The following is a 26,269-nucleotide window of genomic DNA, read 5'->3' as shown; positions in this document are numbered from 1 at the left end:
TCGCTCTGTCTGATGTTCTTCAGTCCTCCACTGCTCCGTCTCTCTGTTCCAGGACCCCGGCTGAGTGATCGAACCGAAGAGGTTCATTAATCCAGATGAAAACAGAGAGACAGAGACAGAGACAGAGACAGAGAGAGAGGGGAAGGACAGCAGCTTCTATATTTTGGCTGAAGATGACAGAAGTGGGAGGCTTTGTTCTGGCTCTCTCTTCTGGCATGAAAGGAGGACTGCTGTGTTCTGAGGACTTACCTGTGTTTCCTGATTCTTTCAAAGAAAAGCCTGTTAGTGTTAAACACACACACACACACACACACACACACACACACACACACACACACACACACACACACATAAACACACACAGGAGCACACCTCCTGTTCCCAAGGACTGCAGGATTAAAGCAACAAATAGTTTTGACACTTTTCAGTCAGATGTGTCTCTCTGTGTTTTAACAGACTAAATACGTTCTCCTCTCCTGCTGACAGAAAGTGTTCAGAGGAAGCTCACGATGAAGCTGCTCCAAGAACTCCCTGTTCTTTTTCCGCACCCATATGAAGATTTATGCACACATGGAGTTGAGTGTGCAGTTTGTGTGTGTTTATGTAGAGCCTGTGTTTGTGAGCATGGCGGCTCAGGGGGCCACAGCCATTCGGAGGAGCTGTGTCATCGTAGCATGACAGGATGCTAGCTCCTTGTTTACACAGGCCTCTCTCTGATGCCCTGTCAGAGCACAGGAACACACAAATGCACAACAGGACACACAATCTACACATTACACTACACAACAAATGCACACTATGCACACAGGCGCACACACGCTCTTAGGCCATGTTTCCCTTCATTAGTGAAACCAATTACCTCGTAATTAAAGCCCAGAGAGAAACAAGCTTCAGCGACAACGCTCCTGCAGAGACACACTGAGGGATGCTGGGATACGTGTATGATAGAGAGAAGGCATGAATGTTGTTGTTAATAAATATGAAGAACAAGAAAAGGATGACGAGGTAATATTAATGTTTTTTTTGTCTGTGTTGGATGAAAGTCTTTTCTGATTTGAAACACTTCTAACTCAGTCTCAAATGCAGGACTGGTTTTTCAGTGAGAACACAAGTTGCACTGATCCGATACCAAACGTCATAATCCCCTCAAACATCACCACTCTTCACAGTTTTTTGTATTATTGAACACCCTGACGTCTCTTCTCATTAATTTAAAATCCCAGAGTAAGAGAGATAGTGTTGATCACTGGGTCTGTTGGATGTAGAGTACACGAACACTACTGATCATTTGTTTCCTGGTTATAGACTTTTGAATAACAAACACAGAAAGGTCGTTTTGGGTATCACAATCTTAAGCCTTTTTCAAGCATTCACTCCTGAAAATGTCTAAAAGAACTTTAGGAGGACTCCCTGAAATTCTCCTGATCTGGTTGTTCACATATGCACCTCTCATAAGGACATCCCTGTTGGATAGGAGGCGGGGCGGGGGGTCGCCTAAGGCAAGACATGACGTAAGAAGAGCGATGTGGAAGTGGTGGATGGAGCAACAGATTCCACTATACGATGCTATAATGAGAATATTTGCCTTTATATCACTCCTCTAGTTAAACAGAATAACAATGTCAATAAAAAAGAAGATCGCAAGGGCATCTCGTGTACAGTCTGTGGTCATGCACCAAGTGCAGGGAATAAAAGCCAACACCATCTCCCGCTGGGAGGAGAAGCTCCGGATGAAGTCCAGCTGTTTGCCTTCACACATGCCGCTCACCCTGACAACTTCAGGAGCGTTTCAGGAGTTTTGTGCCGGTGTGAAAAGTACAAAATAATCTGGTTTATTGCGAGCTACATTCATGTTTCCGTATAAATATTACTCCTGTCATCCAGGGACTTAAATAGAATGAAATAAAAATATAAAGTCAAACAAAACACAAAACCATAAAAAACACACACTATATCTGAAAGTATTCAATTACAAGTGTGAACAGGCGTTCAGTGTGCATTAATGTCAAGTTCATAGCTTGCTCACATGTTCCTCCTGCTGCTGTGTGTAAAGAGATGCAGCTAAAAAGTTAAAGTGTGGAGAGAGACTCTTCACTGCTGATCCTCACTGCTAGTCCTCTTTTAAGTTGCAGCTCTTCACAAGAAAAGTTTAGTCTTTCCTTTTCTGAACGACCTTGACACGTAACTGTTTGAGTGTGTGTGTGTGTGTGTGTGTGTGTGTGTGTCACAGTAATGGGCCAAGTGTTGCGTCTGTCCCTGACGTGTTTTTCAGCTCTAATGTATTTCTGCCACAGAGGGATGGCTGGACGCCTCAGGACACACATGCGTGCACAGACAGCTCAGGTCGGAGCTCCTGTCATGCCGGTCGGAGCAGCGGGTTGGAGCTGTGGAGTACGGGAAATAAAGATGGAGGCAGGATGAATGTTAGGACGAGAGGACAGTGAGGGCACAGGATAAAGATTACAACACTGTCGTTCGTTGAGATTCTGGAAAAGTCTTCTTTTACTTCCTTGAACTCCAAATCCTCCTTGTCATGACAGCTCTTTCCTGGCATAATGAAGAGAAATAAAAGAGAAATGACTTTGTAACCTGCAGGCAGAACATAAGTTTGGCTAAAGAACAAAAAAGTCGAGCTGAAAAGAAGCTTCCTCATTTGGGAAACACGACAGCAGTCACACTGTGAATAAAACCGTCAATAAAAATGCAGAAAAGTCAGCGCTCTCATTTGTTTCATGAGTGGCAACTTTATCATCTCATTTTACACCCGTTGTTTCACTTCAGCGCCTGTGTCTGTGTTTTTTTTCTAACGTGTGCATGCTCTCATTATACTGTGAGTTTTGGGTGCCAAATCAATCGGGCAGAATTAAGCACGCAGCTGAAGGGGAAACTTGTTGTTTTCTTGGCACACGCTGTTTAAAAGAGTCTGTGTGAGTGAGCGCTTCATCTGTCTCTGATAGGTAAAAACTGCAAACACAAAAAACCCACACACATGCTGCAGCGCGCGCGGTAGAAGCAGGATTAATTGGAGAGTAACTGCAGAGTTCCCTCTTGCTGTTGAGGGTTTGTTGGGAAGAATCCCAGCTGTAGTTAAGAGGCTCACAGTGCTTCTTCATCTGCAGCACAGCAGAAACAAACAAGTGCAAGAAGCATCAGCTGCATCAGATTTTTGTGCCTCAGTTTGAGGAATGTAAAGACAGGAAGATATCACAAATCCTAAATGTGTCCAAAGGTCCAGCTCTCTTATCCACAGAGCTGCTACATCTTTCATATCCACTGGCCTCAAACTAAGGGCGCACTCACGCTTGGCCAGTGGTTCTCAACTGGTGGGTCGTGCAGTCGTTTTCAATTGGTCGCGATAAGTTTGACTGGGAAAAAATAAATGTCAAGTCTAACAATCACTTTGAAAACATTTTTTTTGTTCTGTAATGTGTTTTGTACCGTCTGAGGTCCAAACTGCGCAATTTTTCATAAAACAAATCTCATTGGTTGAAAATTATCCAAAGATTAGGTCGCGATTTCTTGTCAACAGCTTGGTGGTGGGTCCTGAGGCTAGCCCAGGTCGAGAACCACTGCATCAGGCAATCCGTTCTGTGTCCAAGCAGGTTTGAAGCCTAAAGTCCAGTTTGTTTGACTCCATATTGTGCTCAAGCATGGTACACTTCCCCGGCCCTGGCACGGTTAGAAGAAGTGGGCTTCAGCACGGTACAGCTGCTCATGAAGGAACACGTGTGGGTATCTAACATGCGACTGTTCCTCTCTACAATCGTTTTAAACAATGGCTGAGTTCATGTTGGTCCGATACAGATGTTGAGTATTTACTAGAAATGTAGGCAGATGCATATTCAGAGTTAGCTGGCTAAAACCCACAAAAATGTGAGTTTCTTTGTGATCAAAACGACTCAAAGTAAATCATTCACGTTTCAGTCATGTTCTCTGTGTTGTTCTCCATTGTGCTGCCTCTGTGGCCGTCCTTCCTGTAAACTAAAGGACGCTTTATGATGACGTAAAGCATGCGTGTGTCGTATTACAACATAATGATGTATGTACAAGAGGTACCATGCTCTGGGGAGGGGAAACAATCGTGCTTCAGCACGGTACAGGGCAAATGGGCCTAATGTGAGTGCGCCCTAAGAGCCAAAGTCTCTAATGTCTAATTAAATTAATGAACCACACTGTTATGCATTGTTGGCCTTATATTGAAAGCCCTTTTGTAATTAGCTTTAGACTTTAGCCTGAGTTAGAATAACTGCATCACTCAAGATCAGCCTGAATACCTCTGCAAGTCGTCTGGAACATTTTTGGACACATAAACTTAATTATCAGAGTGCAGAGAGGAGAAACATAATCTGTCATATAGTAACTGTCACCTTCCTTTTAATGAGAAGTAAAAAATAGAACCCACACAAATAAAAAGGGTCTTTGAAAACTATGACCTTCAGGCCAGAGCCAAAACCATGGTCCACAAAGCTGTTGTCATGCCAATCCTACTGCATGGATAAAACACATGGACCACATGCAGTAGGCATCTGGAGGCAAATCATTTGAGATTGCTCCAGGAAAATCCTTAAAATCGGCTGGAAGATAGATGCACCAACACCAGGGTCCTGGCTGTGGCATAAAACATCCCCACCATTACTGCTGCCATCGCACGACGGCAGCAGAGACGGGCTTGTCACGTCATCTGTATGCCTGACTCCTGCCTTTCAAAACATGTCCTCTACTCCCAGCTGCTGACGGAACAAAATGCACCAGGAGGACATTAAGAGGAACATCAAAAAGTGCCACTTTAACCTCCAAACCTGGGAAACCAAAGAAACCAATCTGACATTTTGGAGAAAGCATGTCTGTGAAGTTGGTGCACAGTATAACAAGGACCTCTTACACACCGCAGAAGAGAAATGCAGCCAGAGAAAGCAGAGGTCCTCCACCACAAAGATCCTAAACTAAGTCCTCACTTGAAAAGCAACGAGGACCAAGAAAGAGGAAAGTCATACTCGACCATGAGTGAATGAGATGATGATGATGATGATGATGATGATGATGATGATGATGATGATGATGATGATGATGATGATGGTGATGATGATGATATGAAAGAGAGTGGTTTACTGGACATGTGGCAACAAACGAGATGCAACAAATCATCTTTTAATGAACATGATTAGATTTAAGATTCCACTTTACTTTGGCTTCTTTTTTTATTGTGTTGGTCATTCATTCACTCTTGAACTTCAGAAGTTAGAGGCTTTAACACCAGTTTGAGGAGTAAAAACAGTTTGAAAATTGTTCCCCGGATCATTTTGACAATATAAACAGCAGAAGAGGTTTCAACACCTATTAAAGCTGGTTTTATTTTATCTTAACAGAAATGGTGGTCCATCCTGCAAAGATGAACACAGTTGTAATAAATGTGGAAGGGCAGTTAAGGCAATTCTGCAAGAAAAACGAGGAGGAGAAAAACGAGATCATAATGATAATAAAATCTAATTTCCATATGTATGTAATTTAGAAGGGGAGGGTCTCACTGAAGTGGGGTCTCTGTGGAGGGAGGTGAGGGTAAAAAGGTGAAACAGAGAGTGATGGAGGGGCGAACGGGAGGCTGAGGGTTACAGCTGTGGGCGATGCTGGGGGGCTTCCCTGAGGGGCTCGACGTATCATCAGTCACCATCTATCACCTGTTGAAGTGTGTGTGTGTGTGTGTGTGTGTGTGTGTGTGTGTGTGTGTGTGAGAGAGAGAGAGAGAGAGAGAGAGAGAGAGTCAGGGGGTTCTTCCTGTCATAACGCTTTAATCCTGAGTGACATTTATCCAGTTGAGGCCTCTCTCATTCATCTGTCCATCACGTTCTTTCCCTCCTCTCCATCCTTTGCTCTCAGCGTTATGTCCTCCACTCCCTCTCTGCTTGTAGCCTCAGATCGACAGATCGACCAGCCACGCTGACTTTTTCCGGAGTTTCTCCTTCCGGCCCCCTAGTATTTTTTCTGCAGAAAGTCAGAGTGAGCTGATGTAAGAAAGCAGAAGGATATAATCATTTGAATCCTAGTGGATGGCCATAGCCTGTATGTACTGATCGCTACGATCTCCGTGCACGTAATGAAACTGCTGCATTATGTTTTCTTACCTAAAGTATGTTATTCTCTTCTCTTTTGTTGATTTTGTGATACTGTTGAACTAAACATGGCATTGATATAAAGGCAAATATTCTCATTGTAGCAACATATAGCGTACTCTGTCAGGTTTTACCACAGGTCAAGTGACAACATTACAGAAAGCATCCCTACAGAGAAAGAGCTTTTTGTTCAAGAGGAAGATTCATTTTTGCTCACTTCAGTTCCACCAGGTTCCATTGGCTAAACCAGTACTTCTACCTCACAGACTACAGGAGAAATGTTATGTAGTTATCTCAGTCTATTTCTTTTTGTGTTTGTGCTGTCTCATCTGAAAAGTGCATTACAGCTGAATCTGCTGCAGCATGGCTGAATCGATCTACTCGGGAAATGACATTTTTTGTAATTTCGATTTGTTCAGTTAAATATGTGCACTAAATAGAGCTCAGGTAGTTCTAAATTAGTGTTTCTTTCTTCAGGACTGAAGGAAGCTTAAAAGCTTAGGAAGCTAAATTTGTCAAGAAACTGGTGTGGTTTTACACATTTGTGAGGTTTGTTTTTGTAGATGTGTGACCTAAAGATGGTGTCAGTTCTGTTATTGTTTGGGAGGCAGAGAGTGTGTGAGAGTGTGTTTGATTGTGAGATGTTCACCGACTTGTGCCTTGTGTGTGTGTGTGTGTGTGTGTGTGTGTGTGTGTGTGTGTGTGTGTGTGTGTGTGTGTGTGTGTGCCTGTGTGTGTGTGTTTTTCAAGCAGCAATGACAGATGAAACGGGAGATTCTTTCATTAGTTGTGTTTGAAGCTCAGCGGGGTCACAGCAGTAGAAGACATTTAATTACAGCAGAGTGAATGTCTCCCCTGCTGACACACACTCGCACACACACACACATACATCATGCTCCCAAAAGGTAGTAATATAAAGTGCTCAGCAGACGAAACTGGACCCCCTTCATCTTTCTAACTCTCTGTTCTACCCTTTTGGCCTCTCTCTCTCTCTCTCTCTCTCTCTCTCTCTCTCTCTTTCTCTCTCTCTTTTCTGTACTAAGTATAGCAGCAGTAATGGAGATGGATGCAGATGGAGGGAGCAGGTCTTAAATGTCAAACCTAAATGAAAACTGTTCCTGTGAGACAGAAGCAGCCGGACTCATGCAGTGTTATTTAACAATAACACACACACACACACACACACAGACACACACACACACACACACACAGACACACACAGACACACACACACTGAAGCCCTGCACAGCTCACACTGAAGGAAATCAATCTGCAGTTCATTAGAATTATAATCAAACCATATTATCAGTACAGCTTTCTCAAACTTGGTCAAAATGTTTGTGGAGATTTCAAGTAATTTCCCTCGACTGTAATTAAAAATACTTTTATTATGACACGAATGTAAGCATCATATTTTTTTTTTTGAATGAAGGATCATTGATAGATAATTGCTTCTTGGCCTTTAGTTTAAGATCAAGTGTAGTATCTGTTCCTGTTCAAAAATATTTCATTATCCTCTGGATCAATAAAGATTAGTATCTGTCTTCTACCAGAAAGTTGGAAAAATACTCTTTATACACATCCCCAGATTAAGATCAAGTACGTATTATCAGCGTGGTCACTACCTGGAGCTTTCATAAACAGAGCCACGGTCTGTACTATTGTCGATAATTCTATTACTGTCGTACATATCTTACTTGACTTATTAGATCTCTTTTTATGCTTATTAGGCACATTTTAATGAACCCTAATCCATTGAATAATTGTAATACACTTTCTGTTTAATTTATCTTTATATTTGATGCTCTTTTTAGTTATTTCTCATCTTATCTGATCTTATTATGAAATGTATTTATTAAAAGCTTCTATTATGAAACAAAGAGTCCAAAACCCGAGACTTTTCACAGAATTAACAAAAAGAAGCAAAACGTTTTGAACGGTCAAACAGCTAAATGATTCATTGATTCTGAGAGTACTTCAGATTAGTTCTGTTTGATTTATGTATTCAGCTCAAACTGGAAACCATTAAGCTCTTTCTTTGTTTTACTTCTAGTGTCTTTTTTTTCCAAACTGAACGTGTAGATTTAACATTGTTTAAACAACGTTTTTAATCGAAACATGTGTTTGAAGGTTCTCTGTAAAGTGCTTGGGTAGTAAGATCAGATAAGATATCTTTATTGTCACTGTACAAGTGCAAAAAAATACTGTTGGAGCAAGCCTGTATATGCCTAATATCAGTAAACATAGAAATATACAAATACTAAAACCAAAATATACAAGTAATAAACCCAAATACACAAAATACTAACCCTGCTAATATTACACTTATGGCATGTGGAGCTACTTAGTGAGAGAGTTGCTGTTTAGTTTGTACATGATGATGCATGTACAGACCATGCTGGTGGGGAAAGTTGCATTCAGTGTTTGGTTTGATCCGCTGGTGATCCACAGTTTGAACGTTGAGTGAACTGCATGAACGAAGACTGAGAGTAAACATGAATGCAAACAATGCATCATTAAGAGCTCCAATATTCAAATTTTCCACCTTTTCATGCAGCAGGAAAAACACTCCCCATGTTTGTTAAGCACTAAGCAAACACACAACACTGAATGAAACTTCAGTTAGTTTACAGTGCTGCTCCACGGGGCCGCTTTAATGTGTGTTTGTGGCCGCACAGAAACATAACTTCATGTGGAATCAGAAATGAAAGTTTTGCTTTGTTTTCTCGAGCAGTCAGAAACATTTAAAGCTGTTGTTTTTCAAACCGCTCATGTTTGGGTGTTAAAGAAATATGAGTGTGATTATTTTTACACACAGCAGCAGTGTTGTGTCTCGCTGAGCAAGGGGGAGGAGGGGGTCATCGGAGCGCCTCCTGTTTGTGTGTATGCACATTTCATGGGACGGTTTAAAGTTTGATGATGGGGATATTTAAATGTCTTCAAAGTGTCTGTGTCGAGCAGAAAGAATGCTTCGCTGGTTTAATCATTTACTCTCGTCTGAGACACGACAAAACAAAGAAATCAGAGCGTACTTCTCTGTCGTTGCCTCCAAAATAAGGACAGATGTTCTGCGGCTCGTTTGTCTCTGAAGACTTTGAGGCAGACAGTTTGTGATTTACTCGAGTACAACTGTGACAGAGAGTGTGTCTGTTTAATGATTCAGAAGAATGAGATCATCCGCACCGTGTGTTTGTGTGTGTGTGTGTGTGTGTGTGTGTGTGTGTGTGTGTGTGTGTGTGTGTGTGTGTGTGTAGATGTTATCTTTTTTCAATGGACATCACAGTTAGTGTTTCTTTCTTCAGACAGGACTGAAGGATTTCCAGACAAATGAATTTTCTTGAACTTTCTCAACTTTCTGTTCGAGTCTCTCACATTGGAGTGTTTTTATCAGAGGGAAAAACCACCTGATGGTCCTGCTATTTCTCTGAACATTGATGCTGGTGTGTTTAGCAAGATAGATTTAGACAAGTTAGACAACAAGTTGGATTTAGATATTACGTGAAACATGGTTGGCATTCTGGGCTTATGAAAAATAAAAAAACGGTAGTCTTTTTCCTGCAGTATGAATGTCACAGGGGTGTAATGGGGAGATTAAATGATCCCCCTCTGTGCTGGCTTCAGAGGTAGTTACAGAGGCGTTACAGGGGCGAGACAGGATCACTGTAAGAGGGAGAGTGTGTGTGTGTGTGTGTGTGTGTGTGTGCATGTCTGACTGTGTGTATGGAGCTCCTGCTGTGTGTTTACATGATTGCCGTTCTCTCTCGCACTTCTGCAACGCTGTGTACACAATGTGAATTCACAGACTAGGACACATATATCACGCCGTTGTAGAATCAGTATGGATGTATTGTGTTGTATTGCACATTCACTTTTCATAGTATTAAAGCTGATTACATAAATACCCACAATGCACCACTTTGGCTTACAAGATTTCCTCAGGTTTGTTATTTTGCCAGACAATATTAAGAACTTCCTGGGGCGCTGGTGGCGCAGTGGTTAGAGCACGCGCCCCATGTATGGAGGCTGTGGCCCTCCAGGCGGGCGGCCCAGGTTCAAATCCGGCCCGTGGCTCCTTACCCGCATGTCATTCCCTACTCTCTTTCTCCCTGATTTCTGACTCTGTCCCATCTCTCCATTAAGGCACAAAATGCCCAGAAATAAATCTTGAAAAGCAGGTAAAATGTTCCAGCAGCATCTGAAGGATGTGTGTGTCGTATTAGGAGTAAAGTTCATAGGTATACAGTATAAAGGTAAGGGTTGAGAGATGGGGAATTAATGGATGACGGTAAGAGTTGAGAAGTGAATGGAGGAAGGACGATGGGCTGTTGTCAGTCGATGTAGGTGCTGTACGACGTGAGGAAACCAGCGGGGTTGAGACTCTGGGTGAGGGAGCCGTCTCTTTGTCGCTGTCTGTATGGAACCCTCGTTGTTCCTGTTTAGACTTAGACAGAGAGAGAAGTGGAAGAAACACAGAGGGGTTCAGGGGGGAGGATATGAAATCAACGTCAGAGGAATCGCAGTGATTAAGGCGTGCTTTATGAAACAGAAATGGGTTGTGTTTGAGGCGCAGTCTAGTTCCGGAACCAATTTTAAAAAACTATATTAAGCAATCCATCTATGAGCACTGTAGAGCCACATCTAAGTCCGCTTTTCTACTTTCTACGGTTTTCTCTGGCAAGCAAAGCTACACAGGTGTTACACGGGTTAGTCTTTTTAATTTAACCAAATTAAATAAATGGCCACGTTTCTATTTTAAGTGGAATCTCAGATAATCTTACTTAATGCTTCTTGTTCTTTTTCCACCATAACATCCTACTGGCTCTCCTCCATTGTTGCTAACCCCTCAAACTTTCTATATAAACCTCAACACTTAAGTTCTAAACGTCCTTAAACATCGCCCAACCTCCAGAATCCAGAGGAAATTACGATTTCACTCAGGTGATGCAGATGAAGGCTTTAAAAGTGAGCGAGCTGAGGGAAGGGGAGATTAGTGTTGGACGGAGATGATCTAGTGTAGACATGTAACATTAAAGAGCTCATTCTGCCGCGCTGCAGTGCTGTAGGGACGGATGGAGGGAGTGTGAGAGAACGAGGAGAGGAGGAGAGGGACCTCTCCATCACTCCCACTGTGACCTTCCAGGAGTCACGCTGTTACAGAGTACAGAACTAATGCCTCTATATATTATCTGAATATGCTGCATTATCATTATGCTTCTCCCTCTGAACATCGCTCGGGCACTCTCATTCACACATACACACACACACACACATACACACACAGGACACAATGTTTGATGATGAAATGTTTGCGCACTGCAGGTCAGACTGTGAAACACAAAGAGGAAGTGAGTTCATCTCTGTGTGCTTTGTAAAGAGCAGCATTTTAACCTCTTCAGGAGATAACACACACACACTTCCTGGACAAGAGCAAGGTCAAAACACGGCCAACGCTCGCTAATGTATGCGCACAAAGCTGACAATCTCACGCACAATAGAGGGTGAGGAGAGAGGCAGGAGCGGGTAAGAGAGAGGGAGATTAGAGCGAAATGCCACACTGTTATTTTACAGGAGGAGAGCAGTCACAGTTTGGACTGTGATCCTGCTGAACCTCATTGATTGGTGTGTCTGAGTTTATTGAGCGCTGTCGTTCATATGACACCTCCGGTCAATGCTGCAAGCCTCGGCTCCGTCTGAATCGCATAACAAGATGTAGCTAACATGAGGAGCTCTGACCTGCTCGCCGCTTGTTTTTTTTTCTCAGATTACTGCTCCAGTCTTTTGTGCTCCCTGTGATTGATGAGCCCGAGGTAATAGAACTGGTCTGAGGTAGGTGGAGGTCCTTGGCTGGAAGATTCACAGTGTGTTGTGTGTGTGTGTGTGTGTGTGTGTGTGTGTGTGTGTTTGTGTCCACAGGGCAGGATCGCAGCGAAGCGACTCTCATCAGGCGTTTTAAGGGCGATGGCGTCCGCTACAAGGCCAAGCTCATCGGCCTGGACGAGGTCACCGCCGCCCGGGGAGACAAACTCTGCCAGGACTCCATGATGAAGCTCAAGGTAAGAAAGTCTTCTTCTCCTCCTCCTCCTCCCCATTCTTTTTAAACATTACTACTTACATGGTTCCTTGCTTTTTAATAATACAAATGATAATCAACCTTGTCAATCTCTGAACACAACTTTTCAGCAATATAAACGCTGTCATTTCTTTGTCTGCAGCATCAAAGAGTGGCACCTGTTCATCTGTTATATCTCAGTGGAATATAAGTTATACAGCGGCTTTACTCTGCAACTTCATGATGAGATATGTAAAAAGGAAAAATGAGAGCTGTTTGCAAACAAGCCCGTTGTTTGCTAAATGTTAGCATGTGGAGTACATGTATGTGTATTCAACTGTTACCATGATGTCTTTAGGCTGTGGCTAAATGGCTTCACTGGACAGGGTCATTTATTACAATGTTACAATTCACTTAGCTTTTATCCAAAGTGTCGTACATCAGAGAGTAAGTACAACACTAATCCATTCATACACCACCACTGAAGCAGCGGGAGCAATTCGGGGTTAAGTGTCTTGCCCAAGGACACATCGGACATGTTGCTCAGCTGGGGATTGAACCCTCGACCTTCCGGTTGAGAGGCGACGACTCCAACTGAGCTACAGCCGCCCATTATTACATGCTAGTTGAGATATGTTTTTAAGGTTCCAAACTTATGAAGCTAACTTGAAGATGGACAAGGGAAGAGACGACTTTTAGGCGTAAGAAGAATTCATTTATTTATTTATTTGTACGCAAACCTGAGATAAATCAGGGTTGGATGACTTTCTGCGAAAGCTGCTGAACACGAGACAACGATGACACCGATAATGACAGCCTCAATCTGTTCTGAATGATATCTGCAGGGATGTACAATCTGTCGTCGGATTGTAGCTTTTCCCATTAGCCGTGAGACAGATCACAATACCTACTCACTGGGCAATAGTGTAACCAGCATGCAACCATCCAACAGCATCATCACCAGCTCATTGTCAGGCTTGCAACCTTCTGTTTCTTGAAGCTCTCTCTAGCATCCAAAAGTCTGTCCAATATTTCCTTTCCTTTTCCTTTCCAACTTCTTGCCCTGTCAATCTCTTTTTCTCTTCTTACCTTCACCCATCACTGTCCTCTTCCTCTTAGCCTCAGCCATTGTATCAAACAGTACAGAGAAGGGCTGACGGGCTGCTTTGTAGGTGAAGGCTGCTGTGTGAACTAGTGCCGTAAAGCCATACAAACTTCTCACCAGATGACACTCGGCCCGCTGCCAAAGTTACTTAGTGCTGAAAACAGACGACTGGGGCGCTCTGTGGACTGTTGAAAGTTACTTTGCTATAAGATCGACTTTGAAACAACAATTTCAAGGTGGAGAAGTTACATATTGTTGCTTTCAGGAACGTGACCCCTCAGAAAAAATTGAACATCGAAAGCCAACCCATTTTCTGTCCGTAAAATAGTTATTCAGCTTGTTACATAATCTGAAGTTTAATGGTTTAATATGCACTTATAGTACAGCTCAGCAGAACTTGCACCATATGCTTTTACATGGACGCCTGTAACGTTTGCAAATTCTTGGTTGAAGGAAACATCAAAAATGAGGATGTTCGGATTAATCAGCAGGACACAGTGATCAGTGCAGGAAGGAAGTGAGGAGGTGAGCCATATGGAAGAGAAGGAGAGCGAGGTGAATGTCTCATTTGCAAGGACGGGGACAATTAGAGGGAGAGGCAGACAGATGGGGCAGTTAGCAGAGAGGGGGGTAATTTGGATGATAGGTGAGAGAGAGAGAGAGAGAGAGAGAGAGAGAGAGAGAGAGAGGATAAAGATGAGGAGAAATAAGCCGTTTACCTTCTCATTAACAGAGACTTAATGTAAAAGCTGAAATAGTTTACTGCTTTGTCTAAGTAGAATACACTAGACAATGTGCAACAATCAAAACAAAACCCAGACTTATTTTGTCTTGTGTCAGAGCTCCTTATTCATTATTAACTACCTTGGAACACATGTGCTGCACACGCTGCAGGAGATATTTAAATGGGGAAGATTGTATTCAGGTTTTGTTTGTGCAGTGAAAACTCCATCGAGCCATCGAGGTGCAGAGAGGTAAGGAGAGGACAGACAGCTCATTGATCAAACAGCTTCCCTCCTCCTCATTTACTCAGACAGGAAATCCATCACCTCCTTTTCTCTGATCTCTCCACCTCCTCTTTCATTCTGCTCCTCCCTCTCGTGTCCCGACTCCCTCCATCCTGTGTTCCTCGCTCATCGCTTCTCTTCTACTTTTGTGACTCACCTTTACATGTGTACGCACGGTGCGTAAAGAGGGATTCCACCTTTAGACAATCTTATATAGTTATAAATCATCATCAGCAGGTGTTCTTAGCACCCTACATTTCACATGATGCCTTTCAACAGTCTAGGCTATGACATAAAGGTGCAGAATTCAGCTGAATAAAGTGGACATGTAATTCAACTCCTTATTATCCTTGGAAAATTACAACCGGATTCAAAGCAACAAAGCTTCAAATAAGTTTCATATTTTTAAATAACTGAATTTGCTTAAAGGTCCCATATTATGCTTTTTCTGGTTTTATATGCTCTTTAGTGTGTTTTCCAAGTGTCCTGTGCATGTTTAGTCACATCTATTTGCAAAAATTCAAAGTCCGCGGAAACGCGGCTTCTCCTACGTCCTCCTGTTAGCTGTAGCATTAGCTGCATGTAACGCTCGGTTCTAGCCCCCCTCGATAAAAATTTGTCAGTCCGACGTCATTGTCAGTTTGAGATCACTGATCTAAGCCCATTGGCTCGTTGTGGCAAGCCCTGCAGCTCATGTTGCACGCCCGTTAACTTCTGTAGCACGCCCACGATATGCCGTAGCCTGTGGTAGCACAGTAGTGCTAAGGTGCTAATGTTTATGCTCCCCTCGGACGGAGCCAGTGGCTGCATTCCCAATATGGTAAAAGAGGCGGGACATTTCCGAGATGCGTGCTGAGCGACTGACCAATAACGACAGAGCAGATCAGGCAACCAATCAGAGCAAACTTGGCCCACGTGGGGCTCTGCAGTCTGGGCTCAGCAGAGTGTAGCCGACGGACTCAGAGCGGAGAGGGAGCAAGGAGGAGCCAGTACATGAAATCAGACAGTTTTTTCGGACTTTAGCTATTGTGAACATACAAAAGTAGATACATAGATTAAATATACGAACCCCAAAAAGGGCATAATATGGGCTCTTTAAGCAAAAACTATTATAACTCATGTGCTTCTTGAGAACTGTGACAAAACATATTCGTGACATACATTACAGTTTTAAGCTAAAATATGCAACATATATTTAAAAATAAAAAAATAAAAATCCTAAACAGGACATGGGTAGCACAACAAAGTATGTTTTGACAGACAGTCATATTACAGTTCTGTAATATGACTGTTTGTCATACCACTTTGGAGTAAATACAAATTGGACATGGAAAAGTGGACATGTCTTAAGAAGTTTTCACATACCGTATACACTCCTGCAAGGACTGCTCCGGATATTCTCCTGACCTGGCTGTTCACTATGCACCTCACAGTGGGAGTCTATCCCTGTCAGACTGGAGGGGGGGCGGGGGGTCTCCCGAGGTAAGACGTGACGTAAAAAAAGACGCGGAAGTAGCAGACGAAGCAACAGTATAATGAGAATATTTAACTCAATATTGATGCTAGTTCGGCAGAATTACACTATCAACAAAAGAAAGAAGAACAACCTAATACAAATTGCTCCTTCTGCTTCATTGATGGCGTATCAATGTGTATAAATGGGATTAGTTACTTCTGATGGTCTCACTATATAGAAACCTCTGCCATCAGTGTGTGAATGGTTGTGACATAGGTGTGACATGGTGTAAAAGCTATTTGAGTCATCAGAAGACTAGAAAAGCTCTATACAAGCTCAAGTCTGTTTACTATTACCATTTACCTACTGATGAACAGAAAACATAACGCAGCTCTTTAATTACCTGCACAGAGATCGTAGTGGTCCCGTGCATACACTTTATGCATCGTGCATCAGTCACAGTATAGAAACGTCACTCCCCCTCCCATTGGCTCGAGGTGAATTCTCCAGAGAATATCCTGCTGCGTTCACACATCAGCCCACTCACACTTGCTGTGGAAAAAATACTACGGGCCTGGCAGGGGTAACTCCAGGTGAAGTCAGAGCGAAACATTTTGATGTTCACGTTCACATATACAGGTCCTCTGGGAAATATCAGGAGTTTTTCAGGTGATTTCTGCAAGGGTGAAAGCCCGATGAATTTGTGTTTTTCAGCTATAACTCTAATTTACAACTACTTAAATAATTGATTTATCGATTTGAGTTTATTTTATCACAAAAACTAAAACCATTCTGATTCCGAGAACCTAAATGTGAATATTTTCTGTTTTCTTTACTCTGTGACAGTAAACTGAAGGTACTGAAAAAATTAATAAAACACTGAGAAAGTATCTTTTTTTAGTTTAATTATGAACTAATGTTGTAAGTATCTCACTTTTTTTATACATCTTGTATTCTTTAATGTCCTCCAGTCCTTCTTTTTGTTTAGCCAGATGTTGTCTGTGAATTCATGAGTATCTACTTAATATTTATTAACTCCTGGTTGTTAATATTCATCACAAGCACACCTCAGGGAGTTATGTGAACTGCTGAGGGTAGAAAAGGGATTTCTGCGTCTTTGTGATGAACTTTTCTCTGTGACTGCTTTGATTTTTTTTCATCTGCTGTAAAAGTAAAAAACAAACTGCAACATTAAAACCAGACACATGTACCAAGAGTAAGGGATAAGTAAAGGGATTCTCTCCAGGTTCTACTTTCACTCTAATTGAACATACGTATACTATATCTCAGCTGCTGTAAACATTTTTCTCCCTGTGTGTGTTTGCGTGTCTGTCTATGTGTGTGTGTGTGTGTGTGTGTGTGTGTGTGTGTGTGTGTGTGTGTGTGTGTGTGTGTGTGTGTGTGTGTGTGTGTGTGTGTGTGTGTTTGTGTCCCCAGGGCATTGCTGCAGCAGCGCGGTCTAAAGGAGAACACAAACAGAAGGTGTTTCTGACCATTTCCTTTGGTGGGATCAAGATCTATGATGAAAAGAATGGGGTAAGCTCACAGGTTTATGTGTATGTGTTTGTGTGTGCGTGTTTGTGTTTGTGCTCGCAAGCAAAATGTGTGTGTGTGTGTGTGTGTGTGTGTGTGTGTGCTTCCTCTGTTAATGAGGCATCTCCATGAGAGGGAGGGGCCCCTGGGGAAATCAGGAGGTCCTAATTGAAACCCTGAGAACACGGCCTCAGTAGATGAGCGAACACGGCTCTCTTATTGTCTGCTGCTCTGCAAACAGCAACAACACTGTTCTGTATTATTCTGCAGGATTATCCATTTTCTATCTGACACGGCTGCTTTTCTGCTCGACCCACTTGAGCTTTGTTGTCCGACTGACACCGTTCTTTGTCAATAAGTTACGTTATTTTAGTCTCTGTTGGCTTTTGATTCCTTCAGTTGGTCAGCCAACTTCTGATCATATAAACGTCCATAATAACCCAAAAAAGTCTCTCTTGTTTCTCTGATGGTTTGACATCACGACATGACTGGAGAGAATTCACAAAGAATAGATTACGCCTTCTTATAAGACCATGCATTCTTATGACTCACTATTATCAGGCTTGATTAACAAATTATGATAAAAAGCGAAGTGCAAAAAAAACTTTAATAAAGTTTTGCAGCTGAGAGCATTTCCCCCTCATGCTTATTACAACTTGTCATTAGCTCAGTCAGTGCTTGTGCAGTTTTAGGGGTCACAAAATTCACAAAATCATTTGTGAATTTGCCCCTCACAGATTTACAAAGCTTGGTTCCAGGTAGCAGACACTCTGTAGACATGAAAACTGTATGTGTAGTTGTTCATTGCTGCAGCAGAGGGAGTCTGCATGCAGCTCGAGGGAGAGTGGACAGAGCAGAGCCGAGTGATTTCTCTTTGAATTTCTTCCTCAAGGATCCTCTGACAGGTAATGTCCAGGTTAGACTCCCCATCTGGTCGTACCTGTCACAGCAGCCTTGACCAAGAGAAATAGAGCCTACATTACCCAGGATACTTAGCACTGTGGTTGGAGGACAGCCTCACTTAATGGGCCATTTCTCTGCCAGGTGCGTAAATAATCAAGCATTTGTGTCACATTACACCCAAGAAACCAGTTTGATCCAAGTGGAAATCTTTGGACCTTTGATTCTTGTTTTTTTGTGTGGGAAAATCCTGAGAAAAAATGGAGTTCTGTGTAGTCAGACACGATATGAAGCTCATTGATCTGCAGCTGGCTTTAGCTGCTGACGTGGTAAGTCTGAGATTTACACCTCAACAGGAGCTAGATGTGTGTGTGTGTGAGTGAGTGAGTGTGTGTGTGAGTGTGTGTGTGCGGGGGTGTGTGTGTGTGTGTGTGTACGCACTCAGCAGTAAGTCAGGTACTAGACAGACAGGACACCAAGAACCAGTGGCCTCCTGCATGGCAGCCATATTGCATGCAGCAGTCCAATCCTTCATCCCTCTTTTTATAACCCTCATCTCTCTCTGTCTCCATCCTGATGCTCCACACTGAAAGATAGAGACGGATTATGAGGACGAAGTAGAGATAGATTGAGAGCAGATGGAGGAAGAAAGGAAAGGACAAGAAAGAGTAAGAAGGTGATGAGAGGAATCAGGGATTTGAAAAAGACAGATGGAGGAAGGACAGGGGGACAGAGACGCACTGAGACAGAGTTAGAGGAGAGGGAGAGAATCGGTGAACATATGTCAAAGTAAAGTTCTCCACAGGGAGACCTTGTCCTCTGTCTCCTCACATTAATATTAACTATAGAGATATGCTGTCCTTACTATCAGTCCTTCAACCACTTCTAATGGCTGGGGAGGGAGGGAGGGAGGCAGGGGGAGACAGAGGGGGAGAATGACTGTGCTGAGGTTCAGGGATCCTGACAGTCTCATTCCCCTCCCGTGCATCCGTCAGCCGGGCGGATGTATGTATGGGCGAGCGGATGGATGGATGGCCTCTCTCTGGGAGGAGGGAAGGTCGTGCAGGATGGAAGGAGGAGGTGCTTGAGATGGAGGAGAAGAAGAGGGGAGACATTAATCTAGCAGAGGGCAGGCCAGCATGTCTCCCTCTCTCTGACACACACACACACACACACACACACAGTCATTTCTTCAGCAGCCTGGTCAGGGCTGCAGCTCCACGTCAGGTCAACAACTCCACAGACTGGAGTCTCTCTGCCTCAGAGAATCAAATCAGAAAGATCAAATTAGTCAGATCTGCAGACATGACTCTGTATGAAAAGTACACGGAAGGGGGAGTGATGTTCGAGGGATCCGGTCTAAGAGGATGAACGGAGGGTCATGTGTGTCGACCTGGGGGGGAGTCACGTTCCAGGAAGTGAGAGTCAAGGTGAGGGCAAACTCTCAACAGAACATAGAGGAAGGCAAGGAAGCAGGAAAAAAACGATTTGTTGGGGTCAGGGTTATGAGAAGTGTTACAAACAGGGCCCAGTTTTTCAGAAAGGTACATCTGGATCAGAATGTAACATTTAGAAATGCCATTTTTCACTTTCCATGATCATGTGAAAGATCGCACTTTTGTCCACACTTTTAATGAAAAACCAGATTGTATCAACCCGATCCAGAAACCAGCTTCAAAAGATTAGTAAACTCAGATTACCGTATCTTTAAATGACACTACATAGTACAAACTCCGACCACACGGGGCGCCAAAATTCACCCTTATTTAAGATTATGACAACTTCTTTAATTGAACTATACTGTGTTTAAAATTGAGTCTGTAATATTTTATGGAAACAAAATTCTTTATATTTATCACCTACACAACGTCTAATCTCAGACCTGCTGTGTAGAGCCTGGACAGACTCTTCGGATGCCCCTGCTCGGCAAAATAGAATGAAGAGAAAAAAAATCTCCTCCTCCCCTCTCCTCACTCTCAGGGTAACAGGGAATATCTCGGTTCAGTGGCCAGCTGTTGCTGAAGGGCACGCTGTCCGGTGTCCCTCGGAGACACTGACACTGTGTGTATGTGTGTGTGTGTTTGTGAGGTGACAGGAATGACTGTAGTGCATATCAACATTGCTGCAGAGAAGAGTAGAGTACACAGTCAGTATCGACTTTTTTTTACACACCCACCTGTTTTACAGACAATCTGCTCTCCCCCCCAGAGAATGCAACGATTTTAAGCTCCTCAGAGCAGCGTCTGATCGCTGAGGCTGTCAGACGTGTCGGCTGCGGCGACGGACGCCCTCCTGAGATTCACATCTCACTGCTCCGTCCAAACTTTTACCCGGAATGATGCAACAAAACATTTTGAATGTTTCAGCAACAGAAGCAGCAGAGTGTCGCAGTCCTGTCGGCAAAAATGTCATAAGGCTTAAAACCCCTCTCAGCTATATCTTTTAGCCTGTCGTTACATAGACTGAAAGTTACGCTGAGATATAATTTCCAGCATGGCGACTGCTGATGATGAGCCTCCAGAGCCTCCTGCAGTAACAGATGGATGACACCACTCAGGCTTAGTCCATTAATATTTACAGTCTATGGTCATGCCACTGTTGCAACACACTACTGCTGTTCTACAGTTAACAATTACGCATGCAGTTAGAGTATGACTGTTATGACATGGTTATATAACACTTCCTGTTTCGTTTTCTACAAGTCTTCTAATGATTTGTAAAGTCTGAGCCAGAGCTGCGGCACGGCTGTGCTTGGCACCTGTAGAGCCATGGCAGCAAGAGGAAGTAATCTGCCTGCAGACATCTTTAGCTCTTTGTTAGATCTGTAAATGAAAATATGAAATGGTAAAGGCTGCACACGACAAACTATTGCTGCAAGCTACTGACTGTGTGTCAATTTAAAGCGTTTCTTTTTTTCTTCAAGAGAAAGCAGAGTGATTGAATCTCTGCGTCATTTCACTCTGTTCTCTGTTTGAATCAGAGAGCCGCTCTGTCACCTCACCACCCACCCACACATAATCCAATAACCTCTCAAATGAGCTGTGTGTGTGTGTGTGTGTGTGTGTGTGTGTGTGTGTGTGTGTGTGTGTGTGTGTGTGTGTGTGTGTGTGTGTGTGTGTGCGCGTGCGCGTGCGTGTGTGCGTGTCTAGGCTGTCATTTTCAGGTCAATCAGAGGTGATAATAATAATCATTACTCTAATTATTAAATTAAGACGACATGACTCACACAATGATTATCTACGTCTGCTGGGGCCTCCAGTGTGTGTGTGTGTGTGTGTGTGTGTGTGTGTGTGTGTGTGTGTGTGTGTGTGTGTGTGTGAGATGCCCCGGTGTTAAATGGTGTCACTGTTTTGTGTGTTGTTGTGCGTCCACAGCAGCCTCACACACAGCACATGTGTGCGTTTAGCCTCTGATGTATGGAGCTCTAACCCGGCTCATACACTCGAGGCTGCTGGGTCGTTATGTTGACTGCGTGTCTCCTCTCCCAGCATGCATCTGGCACACACAATGACAACAAAGCAGACATTTAGTGTGACTTAACAGAGGCCTGGGTTGTGAGTGTGTGTGTATGTGTGTGTGTGTGTGTGTGTGTGTGTGTGTGTGTGTGTGTGTGTGTGTGTGTGTGTGTGTTTGCGTGTGTGTGTGTGTGTGTGTGTGTGTGTGTGTGTGTGTGTGTGTGTGTGTGTGTGTGTGTGTGTTTGCGTGTGTGTGTGTGTGTGTTGACAGTAAGGGCACAGATGAAGTGATCAGGCCGACAGCTTGCCGAGCTGTGATTGTCACTGATCCCCCCCTCTGTCCTGGAGAAAAACAGAGCCATCTGCCGCGGGCCGTGCCAGCTTGGCACCGTGCAGCCAGGCTAACAGGAGAGGGCAGAGGGGAGAGAGACAGTTTAATGTGGGGGACAAGGTCTCAGTGTGAGAGAGCGTGTTTCTGTCAGCACTCTGGGGACGCTTTCTCACAGGTTTCTGTGAAGTGAACAGGAATGTGATTTAATATTCTGTCGCCTTTTGTATCTTTGTGCATGAATGAGTAAAACTTTCAAATTCAAAGTACAAGTCATCATGGGTAAGGAAAAATGATAAATGAGCCCTTATTAAACATGTCTTTGGTATTTAATAGGAAAATAAGAGTCTTAGAACTGATCGATTTGAATGCTTTAGCCAATATCATCCTTTGTAACCCCTTTTCTTTATTTAAAGTTAAACTTTTTTTCAAGCCTTAGAGGACATGACAGCAGATGGAGAAACCTTGGGTAAAAAAAACGAGGTGGGCGACGCGTAATTTAACCTCTGAGCTAAACCAGCACCACATCCCTTGTCAACTTTCACTAAATGTTGTCCATTAAAAGTTGTTTGTGTTGTTTTTGTCCCCGACAGACTCACATTTTTATTATTAAGTGTTTGACAACATAACAGAAAGGATCCTTAAAGGGATAGAGCTTTTTATTTAGGAAGATGTGGGCGGAAGCAAACTATTAAAGCTTTTCAAAATGTTCACAGAGACCCCAAATTTGAAAAAAATAGAACCAACTTTTGAAATAAGATAAGTCCCCTTAAAAAATCAACAAGGCAGGATGATAAACACACGTGCAAGTTTCCATCTGTTTAGAGTTAATGTCTTCTTATTAGCAAGTATTATGATGAGAAAACCTGGAATGGAGTAAAACGTTGCATGTAATAGGGATATAGTCCAAACTTTGAGAATATAAAGGACAGTGATATCATAGATTAAACCTTGCACAACGAGTACGATGCGTTTATTTTTCTGTTAATTGCGAAAATGAGCAAAAACATATCGGCAAAAAATGGAACCTTTTCTGGAAAAATTAATGATAATGCAGGGTTAGGGTGCAATGATGCTGCATTAAACATTAAACATTAAACATCCCGTGTTGTGTCTACCTTCAGGTCCTCCAGCATCACCATGCAGTCCATGAGATCTCGTACATCGCCAAGGATATCACGGACCACCGAGCCTTCGGCTACGTCTGCGGGAAGGAAGGGAACCACCGCTTTGTGGCCATCAAGACGGCACAGTCGGTCAGTGTGTGTTTCTGTGTGTGTGAGTGTGTGTACATGTTAAACAGTGCTCCATCTGTGTGTAGGTTAATGTATGATTCATCAGGGCAACATGACACCTCTCGACATTTAGATAAGGACCCTCGAACAGCAGCTCACGTCCCTTTGTGCTGCTCGTCAAACAAACTGTTTACTCTGTCAAGCTCTTGTGTTCGCGTCTCTGTGTGTCTGTGTGTGTCTGTGTGTGTGTGCAGAAACACACTCTTTATGATATTGAGTACCCCTGTTTGACCTGTTGTGATGGCTGTAGCTGTTGTTGTGTCTCTGTGCTCGGCTTGTTTCGTCTGGAACCAGCTGGCTCACTCTGTCCTCGTATCGATTTCCCATAGCGAGTCGATGAGGGTTTGAGTGTGTGTCACCGGCTCTAATGGCATATCCATCCTCCCAGGCCATGAACCGTGGCTCTCTGACACACACACACACACACACACACACACACACACACACACACACACACACACACACACACACACACACACACACACACACACACACACACACACACACTGGGCTGTACTTCCACTAAAAAAAATGTATCAAACCAAACGTTGCAGCCGGCGCTAACCTCTCATCAGTCACCTGAGTTGTCATTTATCTAACGTGTGCCTGAGTAAAGGTCACAATTATATTTTACTCACAGTTTCAGGACTTGAACGCACCATCACATCACTCTGTCCAGCAGCAGACAGCGAGCGGGTGGAGACTCACACTTTCGGAGCTTACGGTAGAGGCTGTAATTGGAAAGTAACCACTTTGATGTGAATTAACAAAGCGTCTCTGTCGTCATGAACACTAAGACTTTAGGTCGTTCTGAAAAGGACAATTTGGAGGAACATTGGAAAGTAATTGGCTTAGCGCTCAGCTCAGAGTGTGAGACGTGTTTTATTTAGAGGAGATGGTTCATTATGTTGGAGAGGATTCTGTCCACAGTCTCTCAGTCCGTCACACTCTTTGTTAGAAGTTTTACAAAAGTTACGATTGTATTTAAAAATGTCTTTTTATGGCAGAGACTGGTATCCAATTTGTAGGAAGGTCACAGAGAGTTTAAAGACTATAACATGCCCTCTGATATCAAAGGAGTTATTACATTTTCAGTGATTACATATTTATTTTGTCTCTGTGCAACTAAAATACTATCATGAGTAAATTATAAAAGCAACAGACAATCAGAAGAAATGTTAAAGTGGTTTAGCTGTCAGCAGAGAGCTTATCTTCCCCCGAGGACAGAGTTCATCTGCCGCTGTTTGAGAACAACTTTGATATTTAACACGCCACGTAAAAGTTCAGCCAAAGGCTTCTATAATATCGAGTCTGCAAAGTGAAAAGTCTACTTCAAAAATCTTGATATTGTCGTTCCATGGTTAAATTTTATCCTCTTAAAAACCTCATAGGAAGTGTGGCAAAAAAAACAAAAAACAAACCCAGAACTGATTTCTGTATTTTGTCTATGACTCAGAACAGATGAAGAATATTTGGAAGACAAATGTGATATAAAAACAGTTTGCCAGGATAACTTTTTCATTCTTTTTTTATCTGTGAAAAAAGGTGCTAAATTTGCATATAACCAAAAGTTTTAAAATATGACCTTTGAGCTTTTCTTCCAAATCTTTTATCATGTTCTCACTTTTACAGACAGAAAAAGTCGTTAAGACCTTTTTTCACAAAACTCAAAGAAAATCTTGCAGACATTTTTTTTTTTGTCTCCTACTTTTGAGTCATAAACGCAGGAGAGTAAAACTCATATTAACCCATTTTTCTTGGTGTGGTTTCCAGTGTTTTTTTTGTTTTTTTTACTTTTTGATAAAAATGTTCATGTGTCAATCAAATGTGTCAGAGTCAAAGAGAAAATCTGGATGTCTGAATTCAATGTTGGGCAGCAGAGATGAATGAATCCATGCTGGAGGAGTCTGAGATGCCGTGCTGTAGTGAGAGCAAAAGTTTGATCAGTGCTGTAATTACTTTCACCGGCTGTAAGTTCCAGCATGTTCTCTGGAGGTCGTCAAAAATTCATTTAAGGAAATGTGGTTCTGAATTTGATGGAGATTAAACAGTTTGAGAGGAATTCAATATTCCAGGAGATAAATTGAGGAGCTGTCTGCCAGCAAACTCTAACCAAGAGCAGACTTTAATTTGGGTAAAGAGGGTGAGTGGTTGCATTAATGTCCAGAGGGGATGGGAGAGTTTTTTTCCCCCTGCAAAAAATCTTGATTAGTCAGATTTTAATAGAGCTGTGTATGTGCAGAGAACGTCTACATCACTACTTTTCTTGGAATCATTCATCAGTGTGGCTTTAGGCCATGTATTAGTCATCTGAATCAAGAGAGCTGAACCAAGGTTATCGCATCTCTGTGCTCCGACATCATCCTCCCAGCTCTCTGCTTTCTAAAAATCACTGCGTTTTCTTAGCTGGCTATGTCTGCTGTTCACTTGAGAAAAGATGGAATAAGAGCATGTAGTGTCATATGCAAGAAGGATCGACACAGTGATGATATCTCCCCCTGTTGGCTCAGCAGGATCCACAGAGTGAGTCTGTCAGGAGGAATCAGAAAGAAAACTCTGGAATATAACATATTTCTGCACGGCAGCGTCAGGCTGTGAACTCCTGGTGCACTCTGTGTGTAGCCTCGGTCAATAATTGATCATGGCTGAAACACTGTTGCACCATAAGAATGTTTGCTTTGACAGGAGAAGTAGTAAATTGTGAGTTAATCTAAAACATTTATTTTCTATATTTTAGTTCCCTTGGAGAGCGTTTGACACGAGGTGACACAAACAAGAGAATAACAGGCTCAGAGAGTATCGTATTGAGTATAGGTTAATTTTTTAAGAGCTTTTTAGAGAAGTCACACATTTAAAAAAAGGAAAAAAGATGGAATTATCCAAATACTGTATTTCATCTGCAGACTCTGCTCGCCGTTTACGAACCCATAGGGCCAAAATAAGTGAAACATTCTGTAACATCTGCATCATAATCCTTAATGGATCAAAGTGTGATTGTTATCCTAAGTGTCTGACAACATTACAGACAGGATCC

General features: G+C 42.8%; 2 protein-coding genes across 11 annotated transcripts in view; one reads left to right on the top strand and one right to left on the bottom strand.

Annotated features, from left to right (window-relative positions):
- The window catches only part of bloc1s2 (biogenesis of lysosomal organelles complex-1, subunit 2), a 287,967-nt gene that overhangs the window by 42,684 nt on the left and 219,014 nt on the right, over positions 1–26,269 (bottom strand). The window lies entirely within an intron of this gene.
- The window catches only part of dab1a (DAB adaptor protein 1a), a 109,899-nt gene that overhangs the window by 56,630 nt on the left and 27,000 nt on the right, over positions 1–26,269 (top strand). For all 10 annotated transcript variants that reach the window (XM_061031871.1, XM_061031863.1, XM_061031854.1 and 7 more), the window contains exons 3-5: positions 12,021–12,160; positions 17,162–17,260; positions 23,065–23,196. In XM_061031871.1, coding sequence (XP_060887854.1) covers positions 12,021–12,160; positions 17,162–17,260; positions 23,065–23,196 — 371 coding nt within the window. The remainder of the gene's footprint in view (positions 1–12,020; positions 12,161–17,161; positions 17,261–23,064; positions 23,197–26,269) is intronic.

Source organism: Labrus mixtus, chromosome 3, assembly GCF_963584025.1.
Source record: "Labrus mixtus chromosome 3, fLabMix1.1, whole genome shotgun sequence".
Taxonomy (NCBI): domain Eukaryota; kingdom Metazoa; phylum Chordata; class Actinopteri; order Labriformes; family Labridae; genus Labrus; species Labrus mixtus.
This window is presented reverse-complemented; position numbering and strand designations above follow the sequence as displayed.